At 40.2% G+C, this 27,959-nt stretch overlaps 1 protein-coding gene across 1 annotated transcript in view; it reads right to left on the reverse strand.

Moving 5' to 3' along the window:
- Positions 1-341: 341 nt before the first annotated feature.
- The window catches only part of ALG13 (ALG13 UDP-N-acetylglucosaminyltransferase subunit), a gene marked incomplete at its 3' end in the record, with an annotated part of 30,820 nt that continues 3,202 nt past the window's right edge, over positions 342-27,959 (reverse strand). The window contains exons 5-28 of the mRNA XM_082771117.1: positions 24,739-24,949; positions 24,464-24,547; positions 23,140-23,190; positions 22,472-22,518; positions 21,560-21,632; positions 20,075-20,156; positions 19,565-19,745; positions 18,613-18,688; positions 17,744-17,852; positions 16,466-16,530; positions 15,501-15,601; positions 14,675-14,799; positions 14,081-14,318; positions 13,805-13,918; positions 13,428-13,584; positions 11,316-11,451; positions 10,850-10,885; positions 10,662-10,717; positions 9,972-10,034; positions 9,439-9,613; positions 7,980-8,105; positions 2,717-2,757; positions 1,737-1,920; positions 342-610 (exon numbers count right to left, since the gene is read on the reverse strand). Coding sequence (XP_082627243.1) covers positions 342-610; positions 1,737-1,920; positions 2,717-2,757; positions 7,980-8,105; positions 9,439-9,613; positions 9,972-10,034; positions 10,662-10,717; positions 10,850-10,885; positions 11,316-11,451; positions 13,428-13,584; positions 13,805-13,918; positions 14,081-14,318; positions 14,675-14,799; positions 15,501-15,601; positions 16,466-16,530; positions 17,744-17,852; positions 18,613-18,688; positions 19,565-19,745; positions 20,075-20,156; positions 21,560-21,632; positions 22,472-22,518; positions 23,140-23,190; positions 24,464-24,547; positions 24,739-24,949 — 2,800 coding nt within the window. The remainder of the gene's footprint in view (positions 611-1,736; positions 1,921-2,716; positions 2,758-7,979; positions 8,106-9,438; positions 9,614-9,971; positions 10,035-10,661; positions 10,718-10,849; positions 10,886-11,315; positions 11,452-13,427; positions 13,585-13,804; positions 13,919-14,080; positions 14,319-14,674; positions 14,800-15,500; positions 15,602-16,465; positions 16,531-17,743; positions 17,853-18,612; positions 18,689-19,564; positions 19,746-20,074; positions 20,157-21,559; positions 21,633-22,471; positions 22,519-23,139; positions 23,191-24,463; positions 24,548-24,738; positions 24,950-27,959) is intronic.

The raw sequence follows: 27,959 nt of genomic DNA on the forward strand, positions 1-27,959 counted from the left end.
CAGTGTAACCCCTCAGAGGTACACGGTGCCGTTTTCCTTTAGTGACAGCTTGTTTTTATACATATTTTGTGTAGACAAATATATGCTTTGTGTTCCCCTACACTATAGTGTATGTATGCTCTTTTCCTATGCTTTCTTTTGTGAACTACCAAAACAGCATCCTGTCAAGCTTATCATTAGCATAAGCCTGGAAAGAAACATGAAACCTGAATGCAGTTTAAATCAATCAACCCAGCCCACTGAGACAGGATAACACTTACGAAACATGTTAATATATAATTGACCAAAAAGAAACGAGAAACCAAGTGCAAGAAGTGAGCTTACACCTCGCAGATTTACATTCATTGAGGCACGTAGTGTGGTGCAGGGTTAGGTGAGGCAATATAGTTGACTTGGTGCAGTGGTCCAGAACTTACAGCATTGGGAATTCGTGGGGAATTTCCATACGGTGGATTTACTGGATGCCAGGAACTAAGGTAGTGATAGGCAGGTACTATAGAGATGCAAGAGTCATACCCTGGGATAGATGGCTGGCCATAGGGATCTGACACCACTGGGTAGTATACCGTGCTGTGGGATGGGGGTGGAGGCTCTGTGTTTTGAAAGTTACCTAAAAAAAGAACAAAACACATTTGTCATATACTCTTAGCATATTTGTGACTTTATATATAGACTTTCATCACCACAAACATAGATTTTCCCTTCTGGCTGCCAAAATAATGCTATTTAGTTGACAACAACTTTATACCCCTATATTTTATTCCCAATGGCAGGGTCAAAGTCACCTTAGTACCTAAGTTGGTGAGTTATCCTCAAATTAGACTCATCACTAAAACCCATTAGAGAATTACTTAGCAGCATTCTGCAGAAGTAGCACCTTTAAGAGAAACTTAGGTAAATGGCTAATATGTTATTTGGCTATTTAATCCTTGCGATGATGCTGTTCTATGCAGGAGAACTACCCCAGCTGAACAGGCTGAAGCATTATCAGCACATTAAGCTTGTCTGCATCCAAGCAACAGACTTGTCACGATGCACTCTTTACAACATTGACCATTTGCCACGTTCCACAGACTTTCACGAGCCAGGCATCTGACCTTCTTGACATCTTTTTCCTTATTTAATACAAACCTTTTATTTACTGCCAAGTCTATCTACCAGCTTCTCACAAAGCTGCTACAGGAAGCTAAGTTCTGCTGTAATTTTTCCACGCAGCAGTTGACACAGCTAGCAATGAGGCCTATTCAGAAGATAACAGCTCAGCTTGCAGAGCCTAAAACTAAGGGCTGCAGTATCTTTTTTAAAAATACTTGTGAAAGTAGCAATGCTCGATGCTTGCCAAAACTTAATTGTCTCCTTTATTTTAAGAACAGGCATTGTTTTGATACCATGACTATTTGCTTATCAATGAGCAAAAGAAATGCCTTCAACGCAATTTCAGAGTAACTTCTTCCAAGTTAAAATTAGCATGCTGAATGCAAACCTAAAAAGGATTACTTTTTTTTTTTTTTACAGCTTTAAAATGCCTTTGGCACTGATGGCTACACCAGTAAGTCTAACATAACTTTAAGCAGTAACAAAGATGCAGAGGAACTTGTGGTAGCTCAATACAATGCTTACTTTACATCTTCTCAACCTCACCCTTCCTATAATGGTGCAAGCAAGCAGCTGTACTCTGAAAATCATTCCCTTACTTTTCACAGTCTCTGGACGTGGTCTTATCCAGAAATACTAACCATTTGCAGGTGCTTCCAAGGGAACCTGATGGACTTCAGCTCGCCCAGCATCAGCATAGAGCTGAGGTACTGACTGATCTAGGACGTGAGCAGGCTCAGCATATGCTGGATAAGCTTCCACTGGTGACGCTGGTGGTACTGGCTGTACGTACACCATGGAATGCCAATAGCTCTGGTGGTAATACTTTTTGGGGAAAAAAAAAAGACAAAACAGAGTCATGCATATAACCACACTCCCCATCCTTCTTCCCAATCACTGCTAGTTTCAGATCTAAAAGGTAGGAAGAAGTGCATTTTTCTCTGCTGTCTCTATGATAGTTACACACAAAGGAGGGAAAAAAAAGACAGGCTGCCAGGAGAGTTGCTGGAATAGCTGCAACTACCTCAGTTCTACACTGGGGTTCTAATTCTTAAGGATTTTTGAGTCTTTGCAATCAACTTTGTTATATTCAAGATATTTTACCCCTTACTTCTTTAGTTGGAAAAGCTGGTGTACTACTATTACTTCCCAGAGTTCCAGCACTGACACAGCCCATGGCTGATGGTGCTGAGGCAATGGTTGTGGGCAGCTGCAGAGCAATGGTTCCCAAAACACAAAAAGCATTCTGAACACAGCTGTGCATGTCCTAGAGGATTCAAAGCACACATCTCTAAATAGTCTTTGATCTCATCTAACCATTCTTTTTTTTTAAAAAAAAGAATAGCTCAGGTTCCTTTCCTTTATCTTAAAAGAGAGAATATGTATCTACCATCCTCCACAAAAATCCAAGTAAACAACTGGATGTACTAATGTGCTTTACAATTTGAGTTAGAGCTTTACTTCCTGAGCTACACTTTAATCTCCTCCAAGCAAGCCCATATGTATTAATAGCCAACTACACATTTAGCACACTTGGAAGTCTTAAATACATCAGTACATCTGTCAAGAAAAGCAGCAGTTTTTACAGGCAATTTACTGTACTCATTTTAAAAGCACTTACTTGCAGTCCCAGATTAAAATAATACTGCAAGACCTTTGTATCTGAAATTAAAGGACATGACATTAAAGAGCAAGTTAGTATAAACTGATGAGGAAAATAAGTTTACATATATTAGAACATTTAGAATCACTTAATAATTAACTAACTACTTCAGCATTTTTTTCTTTAATGTTTTGAGGGTGATGAGTATGTCTTCAATATGAAGAGATGCAATAGTTATAATGACCTGTTAAGTTAACGTAGTGAGATATTTGTACAATAGTTGTGCTTGACTGATGTCAAATCAAACTTCAACACGACAGAATCATTTAGGTTGGAAGAGACCTCCAGGACTACCTAGTCCAACCCATGACCTAACACTAACAAGTCATTACATTGCTTTAAGTCTGGTCTTGATTACTCAAGTGATATTTGTCGGATCTGTTATAAGTCTCCATTGTCTAAGCACCCAACTAGGAACTTTAGCAATTATGGCTTATTAAGGCCTGGTTTTCAGAGAAAAGTACACTTCATCATCATCAAATAAGAATTTGATTACGAGGTCCTGAACTAAGGTATCTGCTAAGAGAACTGCCTCTTTTCCTCACTGTAGAAATAGGGAAGTGTCTGGAAGCAGAGACAAGGCAGGAGCCACCTCCTCATATGCCAGTGGTCACTCACCCCTGATGTACACATACCGTACATACAGTCTGTACACACATAGTGAACACCCACATACTAGGCTGGCACATGAGACAAGGGCCCAACTCCATAGAGACCCCAGCTTCACACTGCTTCTGCCCAGAGATATGTCAATAGAGACAACATATACAGCAACTCTAAAACCTTCAGACCTAGGTTTTGAGGTCCCCCAAATGGTTATAATCATGTCAGAATACGGGGGGGGGATAAGGACTGTTCCTTCCTTCTCCTTCCTCACTAGGGTTAAAGGGAATCCAGTTCCTGCCTTCTTGCAGCTAGTCTTTTACTTCTGTCTTCCATGTACTGGATTATTTGACTCTGAGCAAACACATGATACACTGAGGAGCAATCCCAGAAGCACAGAGGAAGTTTAAAACCACTTGCCAATCATAACAAGGTTCATGAAATACAACTGCCCAAAACAGTGGAACTGTTTAAAGCCTTTTTAAGTTCAAGCATGTTTTAATGCTATGACAGTTCCAGAGAAGTGCATAAACTGATTTCTCAGACATACAACTGAGATTTGTTTTAAAAGGCTCAAAAAGGTAAGTCACCTATTCCACAGCAACAGGTTTACATGGAAGTAAGAACAGACACGTAATTTAGTACTCCTAGGACCTCAAAAAAAAGTCAAAGCAGTAAAGGAGAGAAAACAACTGAACACGAGCAAATCACTACGGACTTCAACTTGGGGAAGTATGGCAGCTCTGTAGGTGTTGCTGTCTCCTTACCACCTAACCACTCCTTCCTAGACCACGACCTTGGCTCCACAAAGCTTTCCTGTCCATCCAGCTACTACACGTGCATCCTTTCACAGCCCTGCTGTTCTGTAGTACTGTCAGTTTGCTGTAGACAGGAATAGCATCAAATGCAAACCCCAATCCTGAAACGAACAAAAATTTATTCCTCTGTTGCCAATTCTTAACTCTTTTACTGTTCAGCAGATTTGATCAGGGCAACAATCCACTTCAACATAGAAAAGGAACTGTACGCACTTCCTAAGTTAGTTAAGAGCTCTGAGCTTACTCCTGAAAACGCTGGTGCTTTGGTTGCGACATTGACCAGTTAAATACAGAAAATAACCCGAAGACTTACCTAAATGCCAACTTTTTAGTATCTAGCTGAAACTGCACCTATATTGGAAAGCTTTTTAAACCTAATTTTGTTCTTCAGTTGTTTATGCAAATCAAGTGTAAGAACTGAGTGAAACATCTGCTTCATAGCAGCGATAACAGTACAAAGGAGGAGCCAGGAGACTGAAGTGAAACTGATAAAGGAAATACTGATGTCTGTGGTATACTAGAACAGAAGCTGGTACAGTAGGAGATCAGTCTGTTTATGTCTAGATGTCTATGTCTTTTAGATGTCTAGAAATCCAGTCACTCTTTAGTAAAAGAAAAATGCCTTACTAAGCAACAGCTAAGCTAGAAGAAATTAACCACCCTGACATGAAAATATAAAAACCACATTTACTACTGATAGAAGTCTCCTAAGGCACCAAGACAAAGGTCACTGCAATGATGAGCGACTCTCAGATCAGATCAATCCTGAATGCCACTGCAGGAAAGGAATGGCCTCTGGAACACAGCAACAGCAAGCAGTCTACCAGCAGCTGCTCCAAATGGAAGGGAGGGGATGAGGCTAAGACACCTAAGGTCACTGTACTAATAAATGTTTCACAAGCCCTAAACTCTATAAAAAAAATTCAAGAGTCTCTAAGAATTGGAACAAATCATAAGTATCAATTAATACTATAGCACATGGTGTATCTTACTCTCCAGTCCAGGACTTCAGTCAGTTAACAAGTGAGGCTCCCAAACTATGCCAGGCCAAATACCAGTCATTCAGGTAGTGGTTTTTTTTTTTTTTTTTTAAAAAGGAAACTGCACAGAACTCTATGTCAAGTATATCCAAATACCTTACCACGCACTACTCCAAAGCTTCTGTGTAGTGACACTGATGATAGTCTCAATGTAGACAGCAATAATACAAGGAATTACACATACCATGTGTCATTAACTACCAAATGTAAACTTCTAAAAAAAAATTTGGAGTTTTATCTCCAAAAGGACATGGCCAGTACTACAAGGAGTGACTCATTTGAAGAGCTGAGGGCAGGTCCTGAAGAGCTTATTAATCCACATCCACTCCAGATTTTTTCAGTACACTTAACACCCAATTCTCCTGAGTGCTGAAAGCCTCTGTTAAGGGCATTTCATGAAAGCTGAAGATGATTAACTCTGACAGGTACTTAGAATCATCTGCAGTGATACTACTGCAGTAGGTAAGTAGGAAGTAGAATATTCAAGATCAAAACCAGGAATCAAGAGCACCTACAAAAGAATAAAGATATTGCTAATGTGTTTGGCACTACCTATTAGAGCAGCAGACCTTTGAGGAGCCATGCCATGATGTTTTTGCATCCTGCTTTTTTTCCTCCAGATCAACTTCTGGCAAAAAAAAAATAAATATAAAACTCAAAATTCAAAGCAACTTTGGGCCAGAATGCTGTGAAATCTACCAGATGCAGCTACCTGAACTGTAGATATCAATAGTAGCTCTTATTATCTGAAATAGGCCCTCTAGGATTAGTACTTTGATGCAAGCTTCACTCAGGGACAATGAAGCTACTTTAGATGGAAGTATGCTGAATCAAGCATGAAAACAATCTGCATTACTGAAGTACTTTATGCTACATCTTTAAATAAGATAAGAGATTTTGGAATAAAAGTCACAAGCTTTACATTCTAATGCACTAGAACTCAGTGCTACCATACATCTGAAATATGGTCACAGTTACAAGGTTGTGGCATGTTTTTTCCCACCCTCCTCCCCTCCCCCCGAGTGGCTGTCAGAAGAAATTGAAGTTATATACTTAGAGTAAAAGCATACCAATCCAAACAATGCAAAAAAAAAAAAAAAGGCTGGATTTTACACACCCTACATTTATGCAGCCAGTTTTTATTCACTCAACCCTGAATGAAAGGCTACTCTCCACACCAGCAGAGAAAATTCTTGAGTCAGGAGCTTCAGCAAAAGGTAAGGCTTTGATAAAAGTCATATTTGTTCCATCTGTAGGTGGCTATCAAACAAGCCAACCACCACGCACTGACTTTCAACATATTCACTCCATGAAGTGGGGAGAACACCTGAAGAGCAGGTGTACTTCAGCCAGCAGGCAGAGATGAACCCACTGCAAGAACAAATGTACATGTATAAGCAGACATCCAGTTCTGCCTACTGCCTTCCAGATCAAGCTACAGCTTACCTCTAGCTTGGCCTCACTACTCCCAAAACCATCCTCCCCCAAGCTGTCTGCCAGAGAAGGCAGCAACACCTTAAGCTGTGTACTTGATGCAGTGTCCATAAAGGTAGCCAGAAGTAAACACCAACACCTACCCAGAGCATTTGCGCTACACATTAGGACAAGACAAATGCTGCTACTGGGACAAGCAGGCTGAGTAACTGCTTTTACAACCTTTTTAAGTCTCTAATCCTCAGAGTAAGCTGAGCCATTGGCAATGCACAGAGAAGAGAGGATTTTCTACAGCTGCACAAGTTACACATAGACGAGCTATCCTTCAGTGAAGACAGACACTGTATCACAACAGTTTTATCTTCCTTTTGAGATGTGTGCCTCTACCACATCACTGCACACTAGGCGGGAACGCTTTGAGGCCCAAGAGGAAAGCAAGATACACAGCACAGTAATAAGCAGGACTGTTAATCCTGTAGCTGAGGTACTTAGCTCATGGTAAGGACAGCAAACAGCTTGATCTTTGGCTTACTTAATGAAACAAATCTCTGCAAGTTACAGACCCTATTTGTGTCTCAAGAGGCAAAAACATTATAGAACAAGGGGATATATTAATGACCCCAAAATCAAGTATGTATATGCCTGTTGCACTGTTAGCCAAGCCTTGCAGCTTTGCACTGCTTACAGGTATTCTTAAATTAGAGCAAGTTGATTAAAGTCTACCACTTCAGAAGTGAAGCCCAAGCTCAGCTGACAAGGCTGAAAGCCAATTTCAAGCTGCTATGCTAGTAGTTACTGTACTGGTCTTCCCATGCTTGGTGCTTGTCAGACAAGTCTACCTTAAAAGATGCTGTTGTAACTGATGACAGTACACAGGAAGTCTGTGCACTCAATGAACAGAAACCTGCACACTCATCTCTTTCTGATACTACAGAATGGCATCTCAAAGCCATACAGGACAACAGCCCAATATCCACTGAACTGTGTAACACCAGAACTTTATAAGCATATAACTGGTTTTAAAAAAAAATACCAGAAAAATGATTATTCAACCCAGAGGTGGTAGGATACAGATACAAGCACGCTCTCCACTGACACTTGTTTCTTTAGGATGCTGTCTAAAGCTGCAGTAAATCATGTTTGAGTCTGATATGAACTTGTTATTCAGAACTATGAATTTTTACTGTAAGCATCCAAGCCATTGCAGCTCAAATGGAGTAAGTAGTAAAGAGCCACTTCTTCCCACTACAGGTATTCTGTTAAGTTTCCAAGGAGAAGACAAGTCAGAACTGCATAAGTAGTAAAATCACAAAATACCTTCATTACCTCGAGGCAGATCATTGCCACTGGGATCACAAGAGTAAGGTGGAGGAACGGCACCAGCTTCTCCCACCTCACTGACTGGAGGAAGAGGAGCTGAGTAAATTGGGAATGGCACTGATGAAACAGCTACTATTAGAAGAAAACAAAATTCAAGTCAAAAACAAAAAGTCAAGTCAAATTTACAATACCATCTTCCTCAACGGAGAAAGATGTGAAGTTACACAATTAGGAGTACACTTCCTATCACCTCAGTACCCATAAATAAGCTTTAATGTCAAGTTCTCTTTAGTAATCACTTCTCCCCCCACTTCAGAATCAGAAGTCCAGAATTTTTAAAACCAGACGGGAAGGTTCCAATTCCACCTCTTGTGTATCTATTTATGCACTTCATATTCCAGTTAAGAACAAATGCCTCTTTCAATCAGTTGTTCATACTAGAGGGTAGGTCAGGCTTTCCTTATATAATTGTCTGTCCTAGAACAACAGAGAAAAGACTACTCACTTAAGTCAAAGAACTGTGATAAACCCACACAAAAATGCGGGAAAGCTCAAAGCACACCAGGCAAAAGTTTTTGGACAAATTTATCTTGAACACATATTAGGGGGGCCCACATTTGTGGAACAGCAGCTTCTTTTTAATTGCATCACCAATTAACTTACAGAGAACAGTGCTGACTGATCTCTCAAGTAGAGTACAAAATAACACAAACAAGTAAAAAGAAACAGATAAAGAGGACAGAATTCAGAATTAAAGAGAACTGAATGACAATGGGGTTTTACAGGGATTTATGTTTGTTTTTTTTTTTGATGCTAAATGAAGAGATGAGTTACAGAAAACACGAGAAACACTCTTTGTAAGGAGAGAAAGTCATTTGCTTAAGGCAGACATTTCACAAGAACAAAGGAAAGACAATTCCAGGTGGTTAGTGTGTGGCAAGGCACAAATTTGATCTTGCCATAGAAGTAGCAAGTAGCGATGGATAGGAGCTAATTACGACCACAAAAATGAATTTGATTCACTTTTGCAGCCCTTAAGCTGTCACAGCCAGCAACTCTTCTGGAAGAGTTAGTAAAACCTGGGACTTAGACCACTCTCAAGACAAAGAAAACTAACTGTAAAAACACAGGAAGGAAGCAGCCATGAACTCCTGTCTTTTAGAAAAGAACCCGCTAGTAAAACACTTTGCATTGATGGCTAAAGGCAGGCAGGGTGGGGGGAACAACTCCAAAGCAGAGACTTCCAATTCCCATGCAAATTCAGCAGCAACTATTCCCTTCAAAGCATGGGAATGTGAAAGTCAGCAGTGGAGTTACAACTACTGATAAGTCATTTAAGTCAAAGCAAGTGGTAGTTTAAAAGCCCTTCAACATCTGTTTTGGATATGTAGAACAAGGAAAAAATGGGAAGTAGGAATGCAACTGAAAGGTTAGACATCCAAGTTCACAGCCTTAGCATGCACACTACCTGGTGTCCCTACTGAAGGGGGAGACACTAGGACTGGCTGAACACCTGTTTGTGGGGGAACAGTTGTTGTGATGCTGGCTTGAGTGGAAGCAGCAGAATTTGAGGAGAATACTGTAGCTGGAGCAACATTAACACCCGTGGAGTTTGAGATTACTGCAGAGTTCACCATCACCTGCAAAAGAATCAGCATTCATTACACTGCCTCTATAGCTGGCTTGGACAAGAGCTACAGAAATATCACAGGTTAAGAAGTCACACTTTACAACTAGAACTTCCAAAGTGCACTTCTGTGAAGGCAAATAGTTATCCAAGTCCTCTAGAACTTGGCTTGAAAAACAATGACCTAAAAATATTCATTTAGATTGCAGACACCTGCAAATGCATCTTTCCACCCTTCCATTATGTGCTATAGGGGATTATATTCTTTGCAACAAGACTAGGAGGGGAAGAACAACCCCCCTCCCCCCACAGTGGCTATGCACAGTGTGCATCTCTCCACAGGGCTGCCACAACAGAGCACTAGATACTACCTTCTGGGGATAGCTGTAGGAAGCCACTCCATCTTGAGATGACACAGAGACTGTCCCTTCTTCCTGAATGGGTTCCAAAGCAGAGCATGGTCCATTTAAAAGGCATAGAAGTAAAGCTACACACACCAGAACCCTAAAAATTTTCTAATCATGAACTACGCACAAACACTGAAGTTCTTTCATAACCTGTGTAAAACAAATTTTATTCTGATGTGCACAGGTCTTTCACACCACTGCAGGCCAACAGGTAACTTGAGAAAGGAAGAGAGCTAGCTCCTGACTAATTTCAGATTAAAAAAAAATTAAAAGTCAATTCTATCAAAGGTGAGATCTCTCCATTTACACATCAGAGGGATAAAGCTAACTGGTATAGGATTAGAAGGGTAGCATGATAAAAGTAAATGTTACCTGGAGCAGAAAGGGGAAGAAAGTAAAAAGCCCTCAGATTTTGCTTTGCAGAAGGAGAAGGTGGAAAGCCTTGATGTATCTAGCACAATTCAGATGTGCTGGCAGACTCTGAAAAAATACTCACCAGTGTGGGGGGAAATAAGTGATCTACCTTTTCTTCCAAACAACAAAAAACAAAACTTCTGACCTCCTATGTTAAGTTTTCTTCCAAAGACAGTTTCCATGAAGAACACTACACGCTTCAAGGATTCCCAATCTGGGCAGGCAGTGACTAAACCTTACCAAGTTTGCTGTAGGCTCTGCTGAACTAAATACTGCTGCAGTTCCACAGTCTGGATCTGGAATGCACAGGCATGATTAACTGAAGCTGTAACATTAGATCTCATTGTTCAGGAATTTCTAAAGAGGTTGTAATGTGTGCGTTACAGTCACCAAATATCATATCAGTTAGAGACTGAAGTTTTACTTACCTGTAGGTGCATAGAGAAAATCTTCATGAAATTTCCCTAGAAGGAAGAGAAGCGAAAGCTTTGATTTAGGAAAAAAAAAATGCTCAAAGATTTACCAACATTTTACTGCAGTGCATTTGTCAGCTGAACTGCTTTCATTATCACCTTGTTTTCTGCAGACACCAGTCCCTCCCTCATTTTGTTATCCATCAAGTTTTGCTATTTCCAAACACTATGCAGCAGCTTGGCTTGCTACAGACCTAACCCATCAAAAGATGGATGTATCAGAAGGTTGATGTCCTAGCAAGCTTGAATGAAACAGCAACACATTTTTATCAGACAATGAATAAAGAATCAGGCGCGCATGTTCAAAGCTCATAATTAACAGATCTTTAGGAGACCTAAGGAACCCTGTCTAATCAAAAGCACACCACAGATCATCCGAACCAGTCTTTTTCCTCTTCCCAACAATTCTTTAAGAACTCACCATTTTCACATGTTTCTTCTACATCTTCCTCTGATGAATTCAGGGTTTGCTTGCTGACTGGAACAGAGTTTGGGCCTCTCCTTGCTACCCAAAACCCTGCAGGACTGTGGACAATGGGTGTAGGGCTACCCTGGCTCTAAAAAGAGAAGTCAGAGGTGTGCATTTACAAATAGTTTAAGCCTTTCCATGTTCCATACACACCCACAAAAAAACTGCAGAAACAGGCTGGCAGACCAAATCTTACTACAATCACAGCTTACTAGAATTACAGTCCCTGTATACCCTGCATGTAGCAAAACAGTTGTGTGACATTTCTTTCCTTCACTTTTTGTTCTGCCAGCATACTTTGGGTAATTTATCTTTGAAGACCTACAGCTGTCCTATACAACATATTCAAGTTGCTCTCATCTAGAGTTTAGCCAGCTTTGCATCAGGTTCAAACAACACTGAGAAGAAGGGAGCAGACACCAGCCAGCAACCAGGACTCCAACCTCCAGCACATACTTCTGCATTCCTCACCCTAGGCATTCCTACCAACTAATCAGCTCAGATACCACACAGCTGGAAGTTGCCCCATGGTCTCTACACTAGAGAGACCGATGCACACATGCCTGACTTCCAGGCAGCAGTGCCTATCAGGTTTCCCACGAGACTCTTGTAAAGCTTTACATGCCACTTGTTTTTGCACGGAAGTCAGTCCTTAGCTGGACATGTTAAAAATCTAGAATTCTCTGAAGCAGGAACACAGAATTATGAGAAGCATGAGTAAAAGGAGGAGATTCACTCTTTTGTGATGGCTAAGGTGACACTCAAAACTCTCCTCAGAAGACATGACAACTCTAAGATCAGAGTGCTCAGAGAGCCTTGCAAGATCTCCAAAGGTGAAGTACAGGTGGTAAGTCAGAAGGTTTTCCCACTAGGCCTCTAGCACGATGGCCAAGTCCAAGTTTTCTGCAAGATGCATTTTTCCCCAGGACATATTAAATTCTTTTGGTAAAGGAGACAAGGAAAAGACAGAGAAAAGACTTTGCCATTGACAGTAACAGAGTGGCTGAACAAACATGAAAACTATTCACTTGCTGCTGCAAGTATATAGTTTAGCAATAGGGAGGAAAAGCAAGCTTGTAAACTATATTGATTTCAGGGGCTGGGGGCAGGAGAAGAATTATTGCAAGATAATCTGCCCTAACTCTTTGACAGACTTGGAGGAAAATAAATCAGAGTAAAGATCACAGATCTTGTAAAGGCAGGTGAATAAAAAAAGGCTGCTGAAACAATTGTGAGTTCTCCTTCATTTCATTAAAATGAAAAAAAAAAAGACTTCACATTTGTGAGGGTCACTGCTTCAACATAGAATTTCAAGCTTGTTTTTAGAAGAATTGTCTTCCTGTTCAGATAGCTAAAATAAACTCATTTTTGTAGTGCACCCATTTTTGTACTAAGCTTAGATTGCATAGCTGAAAATCAGAATAAAAATTGTTAGAAGTTCAAGACTGTATTGTGCTACTTTTATCTACAGCCTAATAACATAATAACAAGTATTGTTTTAAAGAAAGCTAAATTTATGGAAATAGAGAAATCCAAAAAAGTTTCACTAACAACATGTTAGTCCAAAACATCACAACTATAAATTCATAGGACCAATCCAGGCCATCACTACAGTTTTTGAATCTAGTTACACAAATCTTAAATTATGGTGTGGCAAACTGAAGCACTTACTCTCCCACAGTGTTTACAACTAGACAGACATCCAGAGTAGGAAGGCATTTTTTCCCTAAACCTTGTTTTCAAACTGCAGTAGAAGGAAGAAATATGACCCTACCTTTATCAAAGCGTGCTAGAAGAGAAAACACTGCTGGGGGAAGAAGGGGTATAAGTGAAAAAGAAAGGGAAAGGCCAGAAAAATTAATGTTTTAAGCAGGTTTTTACAGGATCTAGATCCATGTCAGCCTTCCCTACCCCAAATGTGTTTACTGCTAATTATTTCTCCTGGAATAAGCTTTAAGTAAATAAATGCTGTGAAATTAGGTGAAGAAATGCTGTGCATTTATTTCGCCTTTTTTTTTTTTTTTTTTGCTTTGAGCTTTAACATATACATTGTTCATAACTTACTGGTAAGGCAGGAAAAGCACTTTCATCCCCTTCTTCAATTTCATAGAAAGTTATTGTTTCTTCTGATCCTTGAGGCTCCTCTCCATTCTCCGGTACAAATCCGTACTGACATTCTTTATTCACACACTGCATCTGACGGCGGCTACGGCTGTATGAACTTTAAAAGTGAGAAAGGTGGTTAAGAATCACCACTACTGGAGCTTCGCCTTGGTTTCACTGCTCAATTTTAACTCTTTTTGGAAAGGCACAGTAATCCCAGTGTTCACCACTGTGCCATTAACAACCAACTCAGCCCTCCACAGCCCCACAGCCCTCTCCCAGCAACCTCCCCAACTCTTGTAGAGCAATTTTTTGTAAAGAGGTTGATATTCACTTACCGCGACCTGCAGGAGAAATTGTCATAGCTCTGATAGCATCTCTTTCCTGGACTGGGGTAGAATGCTATTTGAGGGCCAACCATGTTGTGCCTGTTTATAAATCGGGCAGATCCCCTAAGTTTAAAGGGTAAAAGGTGCAATTACCAGGAAGTGCCTCTCAGATGGAACTCATTTGTAGTTTTATCTATGAAATAGCACAAGCTCTCTCCTAACTAATCCACAGCAAGAACAAACAGAACAAGTCGTGACCTCAGACAGGTTTCCAGTGCCTCATACCTTGGCATCCCAAATCCACGGTTATGTCTCTGAGGAGAATTCTGAGGATGACAGAGGTCATATGGTGCCAAGTTCCCACCACCCTGCGAGCAGTGAACTGGAGAAGAGCGCCCTGAAGGAACACCATGCTGTAGCCGGGGTGGAAGAATGGGCTGACCCCTGCTATAAGCCACAGTCATAAAGACTTCCTTTCCACGAACTTTCTTAAGCAATCTCTTCCGTGTTTTCATATCCATTTCTGCAGTTTCAGTTGAGGACAGAAGAGACAGGTTGACATCTTAAACAAGGCATGCTTCCTGGTTCATAGACCTCTACATGTGGTTCTCAAATGCCAGATTTTTTTTTTCTTGGCAATTTTGAGCAATATTAATCCCATTGTGTATTTTCAATGGACTTGCTATTTTACAAAGTAAAAATTTATCCTTCTGTATGACGGATCACTTCACACAAAACCCCTATTACAACTAGATCTTATACCACAGGCTCAGTTAAGTCACTTTCTCAATATTCAGAAACTGCTACTACTAAAATTGTTCAATCCCCACCCCACCTCTTTCCAAAGAGGAAGAATGCCCATGGAGAACTTATACAAACCTATTCCTGAGAAGTATCCACCTATTTTCTGGTAGCTTCCTCCCTTTCGGCCGGGAACCACATTCCAAGCAAGGACAGGTGCCACTTGTGTCACTGGCTTTAAGTTTGCCAAGGGAACAGTATGCCTGCATGAGAAGCATTCACATTAGCAGTACTGCAAGGATAAAAAAAAGTTCAGGGAGCTTGCCAGAATAATAAAAGTTTTGTTCTCCAGAACAAAGCATGAATTACTGCTACTTGTGTATTTTGCATATCAAAAACTGTAAACTAAGATTAAATCTCAACGCTTAATTCGCAGGTCAACTCTTTCCTCCCTACATTTGTATACCTTCAGAGGTACACCTGAAAGCATCTGACAAGACAGAATTTCTGCAATATGTAGATAAGCAAAATCGTAGATCTGGAGGAGGGTGAATGCTTTGAATAACAAGGTGGAGAAACTGATGGGACTCATTAGAAGTGCCAATTGCTTTTACAGGTACAACATAAAGTTCTAGAAAAACTGGAAACAGAAGGTAATTTGCTACCCGTGAGTTACACCAGACCTGTAAAGATCACTTTCACATTCTAGGGAAGAGCAAGACTTCACAAAAAGCATCACAGAAACAATTTTGGCCATTAAAAACACAAAAAAGGTTCCCTACAACATTCCAGTTGAAAAGTCATTCACCAACAAGGGAGTAAATCTCCCTGTTAGCCACACTTGGTATTTAAAAGCCTCATTTCTCCTTTCTTCTTGAAGTATCTTAACAACCCTATTTTAAGCATCTGTGAACCCACATTCAACCAAAAAGAGTTCAAAGGAAGTTGTCACCATATTGCTTACTTTTCTGCCAGCTCCTCAATGAACACAGTCACCGTGTTGCCATCCTGCCCAACTTCCTGGATATGAGCATTGTAATACTTACCTGCAGGCTCCAGACGCACCTGGAGAGAGAACAAGGGAAGCTTGAAAAAAGGCTAGAGAACATCAAGGTGCTAAATACTGTCTACAAACCACTAACAGCAAAGGCTGCTCCTAGCTGATAGTACATGGAGAGCAATGTACTAACTGAAGGGATGAAGGAAGGAGAAGAAACAGTCCTGCAAGTAACTTTTAAACTCTCATGATTCTTGTAAATCAGATTTTGCGTTAAGATTTCTGCCTTCTAACTTATTGTAACACACTGTGCCAAGCAGGTAAGCAACACAGAAGACGTGTATAAAAACTTGGGTAGACCAAAAAAATAAAAAGCTCTAGTCAGCTAGAAGCAAGTCACTGAATGAGTCATCAGCATATTTTTCTTTAAATAATGCTTTGAGGTAAGCCTTCACTACATACAACATGGAAACAAAGAAAGTTAGCCTTGCTTTCAGCATCTCCTGGCTGCTCTTTGCTTTCTCTCCCCTCTCACGTACAGAAAAAGTAACTTAAAATCTGTTATGTTACTCTTGAGAGATGGAAGACCAGCCAGACTTGCTGGTGACCCCCAGTGAAAAATCCTAGACAACTACCTCAGATGTACCCCCTCTACATTTTGAGCTCTCAGTCTGGAACACCTAGACTCACAGAAAATTATATCACTGTTTCACAGCATGTTTCCAAGTAGCTTTTCTTTCATAGCCTATGTCTAAGTGAAGATTTTAGGCAGAAATGTAATGTAAATGTAAAAAGGAAGTCAGATTAATAGCTACAAGGAAGAGAATGAGAAAAGCCTTGGAAAATTCTATGAAGCAATTTCATAGCTTAACATACTCCACTTGAAGCAGTTTTAATGATTTATCATAACTGAATCTCCTTTGAGTACTAACCTGACACTTGTCTCCTAAATAGTACTGTCTCCCAGCAAACACCATGTAGTCAGTTTTTTGAAGCTCTAAAAATAAATGAATAAATAAATAAAAAGGAAAAAGCCTATAAAATACTGTTCTTTCTTCATGTATCCTATAAGTACTTCACAAAGGCACCCAACTACTAGATATAGGCCAATTGAGTTAATACTTCCTATGAATATCTAAGCATTCCCCTTAGTAACACTAAAGTAACCGTAGATATTCTGAGACCACAACCAGGATAAGTCCCAGGAAATTAATAATATCCAGCTGATGCACAACTGGCACTACTTCAATATTACAACATCCTTTGTGATGGTACCGAGTTAATCCTGCATTTAATACCAATCCTAGTATCAAGAATACTGGACTTATCTTGCTGGAGTACTGGTGACACTTGTCATAAATGAGGTATTATTAACACTCCTGAAGTCTCCCTTGCTACTAGATTTCAATAGGTTTTTCTACATTCCTTGCTCAGATTCTCCGCACCTCAGTATTCACCATACATAGTTACTATACTATGTTCCAATAATTTTAATGGCCCTCATTATTGCTCATGCAATTGTAAGATGCTGGAGGTCTTCCACGTGCAAAGCACTTCAGGTCAGACATCCATCAAACATGACTTCAAAACTTATCTTTCTTGATAACTTCTTTATGTATCAGCCGCAGTAGATTGCCAAAAAGCAGCAACCTACATGTATCCCAAAGCCACAAAGACCACGAAGTCTCTCCTGGATGCTCAAGCCCAGGAAAACTGGGAAGCAAAAAAAAAAAAAACAAAAAACCACAAACAAAAAGCCACTAATCTCATTTAACATATCTCACTACTAAATTTGAGACTTTTGTGACTACAGAACTCTGAAACCAGAATAGAGCTTAAAAAAACATAAGTCCTCACATACACACTGTTTAAAAACAACGACCATCCAAACTGAAATTTGGATGACTCCCAAGATAACAGTGATAATACAGAGTTGTTCCATATTCTGCTCAGTCCCTTTATTTCCTATTTTATAGCTAGTAAGTATCACGTGTCATATTTTTAGCAACTTTACACAGTGTCAGAAGCAGTGTATTCAATGGTTCAAAGTGAAGCCTGGTGAGAAGATGCACTACCTAGATGTATCTAGTGGCTTAACCAGTACCCTGCATATTTCATCTATGCTGAAACAGGTGCATACATCTCAGATCCATCAATTTAAACACTGAGTCTATTACAGAAAGCTTTTTTTGTTTGTTTTAAAAAGGTACCTTTTCTGCTATCCAGCCAAACATCAAACTCCACATTTCGATAGATCTCAGGGTCCAGTGCCTTTAGCACTTTATAGGGGAAAGGCATCTTTGAGGAATTTTCAGGAGGCTAGAAAGAGTCAAAATGGACAAGCATTAACAAACACATTTAAAGCACTCAGCATAGTCTCTATCCTACAAGCATCAGTGGACCATTTTAAGAGGTATATATATATGATTTCCCCACATTTTTCACATCTACTGTATTTGCCTTGAGCATAACACCCAAGAATATCAACAAACATTTAAGCATTAGAGATTGTTACTCTTGAGCCTAGTTTTGATCTCTTTGTAGTTTGTCTGCTCAGTGTTTGAATTAAACATTCAGCATGCTCTTCACTCAAAAAGAAGAGAAGGAAATTAGGTAGACATCATGGCTAGAAATCACAGCTTCCAAGCTGGTGGGAATTTCACTTGTTATATCTGAAACCAGGTCTCTGGAGAGCTTTTAAAGCCTGTTCCAGAAAAACTATTTATACTGTATTCACAATGAAAGTGAAATGATTTAAACCACTTCTGGGACAAGCAAACAGCAGACCATGAAATGCCTGCTGAGCTCCATCTTGAGGGGGGGGAAGAAGATCAGCTGAAATAGTACAAGAGAATCTCAGGAAGGTGTAAAGCTTATCCAGTTTAAGGAAAAAAAATAAATAAATCAATGGCAAAAGCAAAAGATGAATGGAAGGAAGAAAAAACATTTTCCAAAGTCACCTTTTAAAAGTAGAACTTAGGGTTTACCCCAACAAAGGGGTAACATCCTACAACAAAAGGAGGAAAAAAACATCTCCCCTTTCCCCTCCCCCCAGAGAATTCTTCCCTAATTGCCGAACCTTTGATTCTTCAGTTCCTTGTCTGAACTTATCTTCCACTGGATTGTCAGCATCGTTGCCTTCCCAGTTGTCACCTCTAAGCAATTTAAAATAAAATTACAAAAGATGAAATGCATAATTTCTAACAAGGATTAACTAACTAACTGTTCACACAACCCGAAAAAAGCACCATGGTGCCATCAAGTGGTAGATTTTGCCCAAAACAAAGGCTTCAGTGGAGTACAGGAACAAGACTTTTCCTAGTTTCAAGAACATGACCTTCACCTGTTCAACACCTACCCGCTAACAGTGGCTACTGCTTGAATTTTCAAAGGGTTGAAGATGATCCCACTGAATGCAATTGAATTCTTGCTCTGTTGAGCAAGATGCATATGCTATAAAACCAATGCCATCAGCAAGCATTCACTAATGGTTACAACCACCCTTCAGGACCTTCTGGTGACTTGATCAACAAAGGATGCCAGGGTTTCAGTAGGTATACTATTTCCCTCAACCCAGTCATCCAATAGACCTGAATAATGTCACCATTTGATTGTTTACACAGGGATATAATTCCATCTAAAAAAGGGAAAAAAACAGTTTGCTGCTCTCTCAGTACTATTTTTTAAGCCCTTATAGTTCTGTAGAGGCAATAGTATAAGTTTCTCACCGAGAGTACTCTGATGATATACAGAACTACTTTATTTACAAATAAGCTTTCATTTTAGAGTCACATGCAACTGTAACATTGCTAGCAGCAAGTGATATTCAATTTCAGGACACTTTCAAGCCCTAAGGAAAGCATACTGTTTTTTCTTCCACAATACACCTCAGCTTTGTGTTGGCATGAGATAGGAAAAGAACTTGAGTACCCCCGCACATTCAAAGAAACTTGGGGAAGTCAGACTTAACCCACTACTATTTGCAGTTTTTGCACATTTCCCTTTGACCATATTCCCTCCCCAAATACTACCTCTTTTCTGATGGATTTCTGGGTACTTTTTCATGAAGACAATCAAAGTTTACATCCTCGCTTCCTACAGAGCCACTGTTTCTGTTCTTCTTGGATCCACTCCGAAACATCTCAATTGCAGACCTTAATTCTTCCTCATCCATGGCAAACACATCTTTGTACAGAATCTCATATAATACAGCTGGACAAATCAACACAAAGCTCAAAAATAAAGATAACACCAAAAGCACAACAGCTGCAGCGTTCAATGTAAGCATATCCTCAGATATCATCTATTGTTAACAAGGCACTACTTAAATTAGACTCAATTAAGGAGATCATAAAATAATTCAAGTGGGAAGAGACCTCTGGAGATCATTTGGTCCCATATTCCACTTAACAGATAGTATACATTAAAGGAGCTTCCCCATCTCTCTCCTCCCCACCCCTGGAAACCAGAATAAACACTGCCTATAAACATATGAAAATAATTCTTTCATAAGGAGAAAAAAAAATAAAAATCAAGTTTACCCTGGCAAATAGCAGCATTTGCCTGGAATTGTTTTGTATACACAGAATCATAATGGCCATTGCCGGAACAGCACAGTAGTATCTGGGAAAATAATTTTAAAAATTCTTTAAGAACAGAGTGACATAAAGCCTAACTATCTATTTGATATTCTAGCTCGAGAGCATTATTCTTTTATTCTAAAGGCAACACAAACCCACCAAGAAAACTATAAGTATTCTAAACATAAAAATGGAAGAACTGCAGGTTTGCTTAAAACTGAAGCCTACACAAAGTCAGTATATAAATTCATCTGTTATACAAACAAAATCCATTGCTTTGTTTATCATGTTGAATTAAACATGAAACAGAGTTGGTTTCAGAGTTAAGCTCAAAACAGTCAATTGCTCAAGAGGTAGTATTACCATTTAAACTTCCCATAAATTAAATAACCATGTAGAACTACCATTAAATTTGTATTAAAATACAAGCCATTAAATGCAGAATCCCTGAAGTACAGTGACCAAGGATCAAAGGCACACTTCCATACCTGAGGGACTAGAAGAACATCTACTACTCTAGCCCCCAGTAAAGCTTTGATCCTGTTAAGCACTATTATGCTGCCTTTTCAAATAGGCGCATGCTTTCCACAACAGATGTGTTGATGCACACAGTAGATGTACACCACCAAACCTTATCTTAAGGTGTGACTATAGCCACCTGTAACAGGCAGAAGCCCTCAGGCAGCTATCAGCACAGAGCCAGCAAGGGTGCCTCCCAGTGACCCATTAAAAATCAAGCAGTATTTTCTAAAAGTTAATGAATTTTGAATTTAGATTAAGCTATGTTGGAAACTACAAGGAAAAAAAATCTCCCTCCCTGGAATAATTGAGTAGGTAAGCTGTTCCATTAGCTCCCATTCACAATGGGCTCCATTTGAGCATCAGAAAAACTGAACAATTTGTCAGATAAATCCATTTCTGTTAACATTCCCTGTTGACAAAGAAAAACTGTACACTTTAACTTCCAGAAAAAAGGCAGTGTGGATAGGGGAGAACACTGTCTCCTCAGCAGTACGCTAAATCTTGTTCTGCTCTTCAGCAACTCAATCCAGGTATCTCATTCTACCAAGTCACATCAGTCTGATTTCCACTGGGAAGTGTTCTTACTCCGCAAAATTTGAGAAACACGAAAGAATATTCTGGAAGTCAGCTCTTCCATTCCAAATTAAATTCATTTCCAACAATAAGCTGGAATAATAAAAGGATTGGCAAGGGAACAGCACACAACCCATCCCCGGCAACAAACCTACATGTTATTTGATTAAGTCATGTAAATACTGTGCTGTCTCCAGGAGCTGAAGTCAGCTCTGGGGGGTTGTTCTGGTATGCCAGAACTCTTGGCTGGAGTTAGAGCACAATTCCAGCGACAAACTTTCACAACTACATGGGTCTGGAGGTATCTGGGAGTCAGGGGTAGGAGTAGGAAATTGCCTCACTTCTCCTCACCTTGTCTTCAAAGCCATTGTCTGTAGCATAAGTGGGTGGCTTTCCAGGGTACCGGTACAGAATAAAGTCTCGACTGGGTAAGCAGAGGAAAAAGAAGACTTGAAAGAGCACACTTTTAGAACCTTGTTATGAAAAAGGCTGAAGGGAGCTGTCTGGAGAATCCACTGTAGGTTTACAGAGGAAAAACTCAAGCAGAAAACTTTCCCTGATAAATTAATGCCATCATAAAGCAATAGCTTGGGGGGGTGGAGTAAGACTCATCTTGAGGAAAAGCATCTGGGAAAGGCAGTTACATCTGATCACTGATTAAGACATGTGTCATATTAGGTCAAGTACTTATGCCAGTGGCAGGGTGCTTGGCCATCAAGACAATTCAGTCCAGGTGATTCAGTCACACTTCAGCATTACAGGCTCAGTATAGGAAACTTAATGCTTGCAAAAGTTCTGTTTGCTCTTTAGTACTGGAACAGAACCAGTTTGTAAAGACGTTCTTTTTAATCAGCAGATACTTGTTCAGTACTTGCTCCTCACTACCAGAGCCTTCAAGAACACCTACTTGAGTTTTAAGAAGCTACCACAGTGTTTCCACCACACACAGCTCCTACTTCTTTCATATGCTCTCCATTCTTCAGCCACTAGAAGGAAACACTTGACTAAGTTTAATATTAGTGAAAAGAAATCAAATAAACATCCCTGGAAACTGACCTACCTCTTAATCCATACTATTAAAACAGTAATTGTGATGGCACCCATTTACACATTAGTTTAAGTAACTTCAGTAGGATGGCATTCTTACCACGTTTCACAAAATGGGTTTCAGCAACAAATATATAAAAGGTTCTGGAGAAGTACGCCAGAACCCAAATACTTTTAAGACTGAAACAAAATGAAACCTGAGAAAAAGACACTTACTTGTAGATCACTGATAAAGCACTTATTTCCAGCTGGCCAGCACTTTCCTATGCAAAATTAGGAAGTTACATGAGGGGTAGCAGGGACATTTTCAACACTAGGAACTCTATACTAGCCCTCCATAGTATTATAACAAACTGACAACTAACAATGACATTATTGAGAGTAGAGACAATGATCTGGAGGAAAAAAAAATAAAAAGGTATCTGCAATAGAATATGGCCACGATAACCAAGCTGACAGTTAAAGATGGAACTAGCTCTGCCATATGCTCAAGGACATCACTCGATTGTTTTTATTTATTTTTCAAGAACCACTGTTTCAGAGCCTGCTGCAATTCACCACATTTACTAGTTAAAAAGTCTAGAAAAAAAAGACTTAACCTCAGGCTTGAAAATTAGCATTCAAAGAAAAAAAAGGAGCTGAAAAGCTCAATAAATATTTGAGGTACAGTCCACATTTTCCATTTTTTTTTCCTTTCTAAAAAAAAAAAAAAAAAAAAAAAAGGAATTACAACTACAAATAACACCTGCAAAAAAGGTCTCATCTTTACTGCACAACCTGCATAGATGGCTCCTTCAAAAAGTTGAAGCCATCACCCCATTACTTCCCTGTTCTAGCTACCTCAAATTTTAATACCTCCACAAGTAGTAACAGATGACTCTTACCTTTGGATCTCCCAGACGCTCAAGGTATTTCTCAAATGACCCCTCCACATACTTTCAAAAAAACAGAACAGATATAAAAAACTTAGCTAGATGAAAATAATCATATTTAAACCTAAACTGGCCTGCCAACTCCAATCACTTTGGGGTTCTAAAGGGCTGTGGTCTGACCAAGGGCACACCTCAGCTACTGCCACAGGGCATGGGGGCTGATTTTGGGTACCAGTGTACAAATACCAAGTGCTTTGGTATCTCAGGAATATGAGTCTGAATATTACTCAGCAACTTATTTCCCTCATAGCTTAAGTACTTAACTGATTACAGGGAAGGAGAAACAAAACAAGCACACAACCCATGAAAATGTATCTCAGCTGTTGTACTTCAAAAGTCCAAACAGCCTTTCAACATCTGAAACATGGGATCCCAAGCCAAAAAGAAAAAGATCTTTTACTCTAAGCAACTGCCTCAGATGCAAGCATGTGCTACCTGTTAGCCTAAGGGTAGCTGCAAGTAAGCCAGGTGCAAGACATACAGAGTGTCGTAAAACTCAGTCAATATAGAAGCATTAAGATTCATAAAGTCTCATAAAATCCAAAGCTACTCTATTGGGCCATTTACAAGTTGTGTTTCAAAGGGTCATTGGAACACTTGACTCCTCTTCCAGCACAGAGTTGTTTCAAAGCACTAATGGGGTTTTGAGCAACAAGTTTCTCTGCTGCTGACACCCTGGGATCTGCTTAGAGAGTTCCTATCCGTGACTACAAATAGCAAAAGCACCTCAGCACTGATAGAAAAATTGAGAGAGAACGTGACTATACTTTAAAAAAAATCCCACTGTTGCAAGCAGGAACCAAACCCTGACTAACACCAGAAAAATCCCAGCTTTAATCAGCTAAACTGGAGCCCTCACATAGCACCTCTGGTACTCCCTGGGTCACCTGCAGGGAACCAAAGCAATACAACCAGGATTTTGTGCTATGACTAAACACACTCAGGAGCACTCTACCTTGTTTTAGTGTTCCTTTCTTACTCCAAAGTCCTAAAGGTTTCTCACATAACTCTAAACTGGCTGTGCCACAGAATACGCTGCACAGCTGACTAGTATCCTACTGCCTGCTTAATGAGAAGCCTGGGATTTAGCAAGTGGACTGATTTCAGGGCTTTCTGAGGTATCAGGTCAAATAAAACTTGTCAGGGCTGCGGCTCAGGGAGGGCAGGCAGCCACCGCCATTTCACACATCCAGGGGGCTGATATGAAGAACCCCCTGCCCCGTTATTTCCTAAATGCCCATCTGAAAACCACCCAGCAAACCCACCACTTACTTACAGATTCAAAGTTACGCTGGTTTTGCCTCATAAACGAGACACAAGCTTTCCTAACTTCCATGTGATGGATTTGACATGAAAAAAGCTGAAAAAAAAATAATAACAACATTACAGGTAAGAATGAAGGAGAAAGTTGGCGGGGGTGAATTCCCGTTGGGCTTTATTACTCAGAGCCTCGACGGCTGCCTTTGGGAGAAGGCTGGGAGCTATTTGGGGATGGAAGGGGCAACCTCATGGGGTGGAGGCCGAGCCCCAGGGGGTTCCTGCCGGCCCTACCTGCTCCGAGATGGCCCTGAAGAGGCAGGAGGCGTCCTTGGCCGTCAGCTTGCGGTACAGCCCCAGGCTGCCCAGGTACTCGTCCATGGTCACCTCGCTGAGGGACTTCTGCCCGAAGTACTTCTTCCAGCCCTTCTGCATCGTCCCTGGGAGGCGGCGGAGGCAGCGGGGGGGAGGCCGGGGCTCGTACCGGGGGGCACGGGTGGAGGCGCTAATGAGGAGGGGGGGGGGGTGGCGGAGCTAATGAGGAGGGGGGGTGAGCTAATTACGGGCCGCCCAGGTGTTCTCGCGCCTGGTAAGGGCCGCCTCGCTCCCCCCAAGCGAAATGTCCCTGAAATGCCCCAAATATTCGGCCTGGTTAATGAGGGGCTTCTTGGTCTGCCTGGGGGAGAGGGGGGCGCGCTAAGCTGCTGCCTGCGCCATGTGCCCGTCCGGGACAGTGCGTGCAGCGGGGGCTCGTCCCCAGCCTCCTGCCTGGGCTGCAAATGAGGTGCTGGGGGTGAAGGCGAAATAACTGCACTAAAACCGGTGTGAAGGGAGCGAAAATCTCAACTGCTAATGAGATAGGTGGGGAGAATTTCGGGGATCGGTAAAAAAAAAAAAAAAAAAAAAAAAAAAAGCACTCACGTACGCCACATTGCAATTATTTTATATATATATATATTCAAATTATATATTCCAATTGTTTTATATATTTACTTATTCCAATTACATATTTATTTTATTTATTCCAATTATTTCATAATTATTTATTTATAGCCCTTGTGCCTGATCTGATTAGGAGAATTGTGCATCGGGCTCCAGAAGCACCCATGAGTTTATTTTGCTTGTTTTCAGCAACAGCAACAAAAAATACCAGATAATGTACATACAGAACGGGCAATTGGCATCGACCACACCTGCATAAACAGTGTAAATCCTCTGTTTTTAAAAATATTTACCTAACTACATTGATAGTACATTTCTGTACCTGAAATGCAGAGCTCCGGTCAGCGTAGGTCAGGAAAGGTGTTTCACATTACAGGAGTCCAGTGGAAGTAATAATGGGATAAAATAGTGTAAATGGATTGTGTTTTCATCCCCACTCCTCTCCTATAGGCCAGGTTTTACTTTAAGAGTGGGTTAATTGCCCCAAACCAGGCAAGTCACTTAGCAGCTTGGCAGCAGGTTTTCAGCTCAGTTTCTCCCACTCAGCCTCACCATCTTCCCCTTTCCTTTAAGAGGGGCTGAAATCTCTCACTTCTTAAATTCTCTTTTTGGTGCTTGTGTAACTATGTGAGGCGAGAGCTGAAGACATCTGCTTATTTGCAGAACGCAGCAGGGACATTAACAAGGACAACTTATTTCCACTAGTGCTAGGCAAATATAGTCAAGAAACCATTACATGTGTGCCGTCTGTTAAGAAGTAATTTAGCTTGTCCTCCTCACTGGAATTGCCAACCCAGGGAGGATTTTGTGAGGTAAATTTCTGCCTGCCACAGAAATTAGATGGTTCCTTGAGTTAGAACAGAGCAAACCTCTGTACTAGCATGAAAGACTGACCTAGACATTTTACCTAATCCATTTGCCTCCCTGAGTAGTCAGATTTTTGTTTAGGAAGTGTTTAAAAGGAAGTTAAAAAAAAAAAAAGTTTTCATATTTTTTCATATTTTCTCCAATACAAGGAAATGCAAAATGGTTTGCAAGATGCAAACCTGTATTCTTTTAGTCTCAGTACATGCTTTTTATGAGTCATGCTATTGATTCTATTCAACTATTGATTCTAATGCTAGAAACTATTGAGAAGTCTCATTTTAGTAAACTCAGCTCACGTGGGTGCAATGTGAGCACGTCTGTTTGTCTACACTTCACTTGCTAACTTCTGCACTCTGGTAAAGCTGGGTGAGATGCCCAGTGTTCGATTCTGACTGAGCGGTCAACTGGACAGTTGCTTACCTAAATGAAAAAGAAACACAGCCCTGGTTTTCTTTCCACAGATATAAACCAGCTAATTCCTGACCAGCAGAGATCCCGTTTCTCCTCCCCTCCTTCAACTGTTCTGTAAGCTGTGTCCATACTCACAGTACACAGGCTGCTGAAGTTCTATTTCACTGTTGGGAGTGCATCTGTGCCTGTTCTTTTTGACTTCTCAGAAGACAATTTTCTTAATTTTATAGGAATATCCTTTCTCTTCTCAATCTAGTACAATTACCTCTAGTTTCTCACTTCAGTCTGTATCAGTCCAAAAGTCAAATGTTACTTAATCAATAATTGCAATCTGTATTCTCAGAAACATGTAGGTCAGTACTGCAGTAGCAAAACTGGTCAGAGCTACTAACTGCAGTCAGTCCATGGGAGCAGACTTGGGTCTGAGGCTATCCAACGTTATGAGGGAGAGGTCTTGCTTTAACACTGTGCGCTCAAGTTAAAAATAGCCAACAATAGTGTAAGGGTTTCTGGTATTTACATGTTCCAAAATATCTTTAAAGCATATGTATATATATATATAAAATATTAAATGAAGAATAAATTGCATTTATGAATCAGTATTGTATGCTTTTAGTGAGTTTATTCACAGAAATTCATTTGCATTTGGGTAAAAGAAAATAGTTTCTGAACCAGTCACAGAACACATACAAAATCAGTTACAAATATCATTTATTTAATAAAAACATCATGATTTTGATAAAAATACCCTTCAATCCTTCAAAATAAACATTTGCATTGGTTGCTTTCACATATTTGTTGCACATTCAAAATAACCCAAGGAAACTGGAAAAAGATCAAGCCTAACCAGTCATAAATGGATAGCACTGTCTTTTTTTATATTTATGCATTAACTTTTGTCCACAGTTATAGCCATTACTGAATTAAACTGGAAGCACTGGTAGAACTACAGCTGTGTAAAGAATCACTCAAAGGAAAAATTTACAAACGCTTCTTCTGCAGCAAAATTTTGAAATAGTGAATTACCCTTTCAATGTGAACAATGAAAACAATGGTTCTTCCTTTTGCAAGTTTGTTGCAAAGAATGATTCCTTTCTTACACCAGGGTTTGATCTAGCTTTAGCCTTAACTGTAGTAAAAACCAGTGGGACTGGATGCTAGGTGTGCTGTCCAGTGTTCAGCACTTCAATCGTCAGCATTTGCCTTCACAGTGTTCCAGCTGAACTAACCATTACTTCACATCCTTCATTTATGGTATCTCCTTAGGTCAGGTATTTCCTTGTTTCTTCTGCAGC

The sequence above is a fragment of the Aythya marila genome (genome assembly GCF_965140915.1).
Source record: "Aythya marila genome assembly, chromosome: 13".
NCBI classification, from domain to species: domain Eukaryota; kingdom Metazoa; phylum Chordata; class Aves; order Anseriformes; family Anatidae; genus Aythya; species Aythya marila.